This window comes from Monopterus albus, unplaced genomic scaffold (genome assembly GCF_001952655.1).
Source record: "Monopterus albus unplaced genomic scaffold, M_albus_1.0 scaffold23.1, whole genome shotgun sequence".
Lineage (NCBI taxonomy): Eukaryota > Metazoa > Chordata > Actinopteri > Synbranchiformes > Synbranchidae > Monopterus > Monopterus albus.
In genome coordinates, this window is record NW_018127903.1 from 2,883,901 (window position 1) to 2,886,226 (window position 2,326).

The following is a 2,326-nucleotide window of genomic DNA, read 5'->3' on the forward strand; positions in this document are numbered from 1 at the left end:
ACGGTTTAGCATGAGGCTTCGGAAACAGAAGCCAATCAGAGAGGCTGTTGTTGAAGAGTCAATCGATTTGAAACGGTAACGCAAGCATTTTCTAACAGACGACTAACTTCGGATACGAAGAAGTGTATTACCCTGTAGTGGTATATAAAACAGGTAAACATGTTCGAAATCAATATTAATGCACAGCCATTGTTAGTATATGTCTTGGTATAAGTTAACAGACACTGTGAAACTGTTTACTATCATTTCGTATAGTGTTTTTTCGAGGCTAAAGTGGAAGTGTGTGTTTCAGTGTCTAATGTTTTTGTAACTTCATTTAATGCTACCAGACGGTAGAGACTTTACGGTGTCAGCTGTTGACAAGGTTTGTTATGCAAGTTTAGTTAACGTTAATAGTCGCTAGAATGCTCTAAAATGTACAGTTTGTATTTTTGTAGTTGCATAATTATGACCAGTTTCATACGGGGCATTTTTTGTAGTTCTATAGCTCTATAGTCCTACGCAGGGTTGCAAATTTCGTACATTTTCCAATAGTTGAACACCCTGCCAGATTTGGGTTCTGCAATCAACCAAAAAAAAAGCAAACGTTTTCTATTCATATACTGTACTGTACGTAAGTATCCAGTACGTACTGAACATTTTACCACGTTACCAGCTTGTGTTGCTAGTAGTGATTCATTAAACTAATGCCATTCCATGCATATCTTTATCTAGATGTCCTCAGAGGAAGAGGAAATAACCAGTCCTGTTCTGCCCAAAGACTCAGATCCGGGAAGTTCTGTGTCTTCTGAGCTTCAGGTGATTAAAAAAAATAAAACAGGATGTGTCTTTATGCTTACATCGTGCACACCTGGGGACACAGCAACATTGTTTAACACATCATATAGTGGAGTCAGTTAGGGGAATTGGAGATGATGATTAAAACAGAAATAAGAAGATACAGCTTAGTAAGGGACACATGAGCCAGTAGGGTTTTCTTTCCTCATTTACTGTTTATGGATCAACAGGATGAGTATGAGGAGCTCCTCCGCTATGCTGTGGTCACACCTAAGCTTGAGACACTCACCAGTGCTCGCTTGCATCAGATGGGCACCTCACACCTGTCTGCAGAGGGACGGAGTTCCCAGAGAAATGATGACACTAAATCGCAACGCCTAGCAGGTACCATCGGTTCCTCTTTTATGCAGTCCACATTCATGCAGACACATTTCTTTAAGCCTTGCAGACGTACTGTAAGCACAACTTGAGCTTTTCCAGACGCTGCCCTCATTAAGTGATCAGCTGTCAAAAAGGATTTGGCATCACAACTGTAATGTTTGTATATCAGCTTGTACACCAGTCTAGTCAGGATACATATGATATCAGTCTGCAAGACTGTACTCCCCATCTCTTTCCACTATTATACCTACTAGATCTTAAACAATCCATCAGCTGGCCCTCCTTCCAGCTCCAGCCCCAGCTGCAGCTCTCAATGGAGATTTTAGTGCAGTAATGCACAGGGATGTAAAAAACAAACGGGCAGATTGGTAATGATCTTCTGGCGCTGTGCCTGTACTGCTTTTTAGAGTGCAGACTTTCTCTCCCCCCCTGCAGTATTTAATTAAGATATTGACATAAATGTATTCCTGGACAAGAACCCATGCTGGTCTTACTCAGCATTCACTTCACAATCACCTTTTCTGAAATTTTGTTTTGTTTGATAACATTGTACTTTCACTTTTACTCATTTATTCCATGACAACATTTTAGCAGCAGTTCCTTTTTATCTATTTACCGCTGGCCTCTCTTGCTGACTTCCCTCCCCTTGTGTCTTCTGTCAGATTCTGCCACTGAAGCCGAAGACGGGAGGCATTCTAGCAGGAGTGTGAGATCATCACAAGGTTCCTCCTTGATTGTTGAGCCCTCCACACAATCAAGACTCTCTCATGGTAAATTTAATTAAAAAAGAAACAAAATTTATATTAATTTGAATTTTTCTTAACATCAGACAAGCTTAGAAATACTAAGAACATCAAGTAAGTTGTAATATTGTGTAATTTATTAATGATATTCTGTCTTTTTTCCTTTGTGCTCCTGCTAAAGATATGATGGGTCGGTTATCTAGCAAGGTGTCAATGCTCTCAAACGTTCCTTCAGACAGGCTACAGACAGCACCTGAGAGGTCTCGGCCAAACAGCCCTGACCTCTTTGAATCTACTGTGACAGAGATGTTTATCTCAGAGGAGAACATAAGTAGGATGGAGAACATTCTTGACACATGGAGCAACAACCTGAAGGTTAGTCTGCTTGGTTAGTCATGGACTGTAGCAGAAGATGTTGACACTCT

The 2,326-nt window shown here is 40.5% G+C and overlaps 1 protein-coding gene across 3 annotated transcripts in view; it reads left to right on the plus strand.

Moving 5' to 3' along the window:
- poc5 (POC5 centriolar protein homolog (Chlamydomonas)) overlaps positions 1-2,326 on the plus strand; it is a 9,248-nt gene continuing 6,922 nt past the window's right edge. Inside the window, exons 1-5 of one of the 3 annotated variants that reach the window (XM_020594290.1) lie at positions 1-153; positions 715-798; positions 1,008-1,161; positions 1,821-1,928; positions 2,083-2,276. In XM_020594290.1, coding sequence (XP_020449946.1) covers positions 715-798; positions 1,008-1,161; positions 1,821-1,928; positions 2,083-2,276 — 540 coding nt within the window. In that variant the 5' untranslated portion in view covers positions 1-153. The remainder of the gene's footprint in view (positions 154-714; positions 799-1,007; positions 1,162-1,820; positions 1,929-2,082; positions 2,277-2,326) is intronic. The other 2 variants (XM_020594289.1, XM_020594291.1) reach the window with 2 other exon arrangements.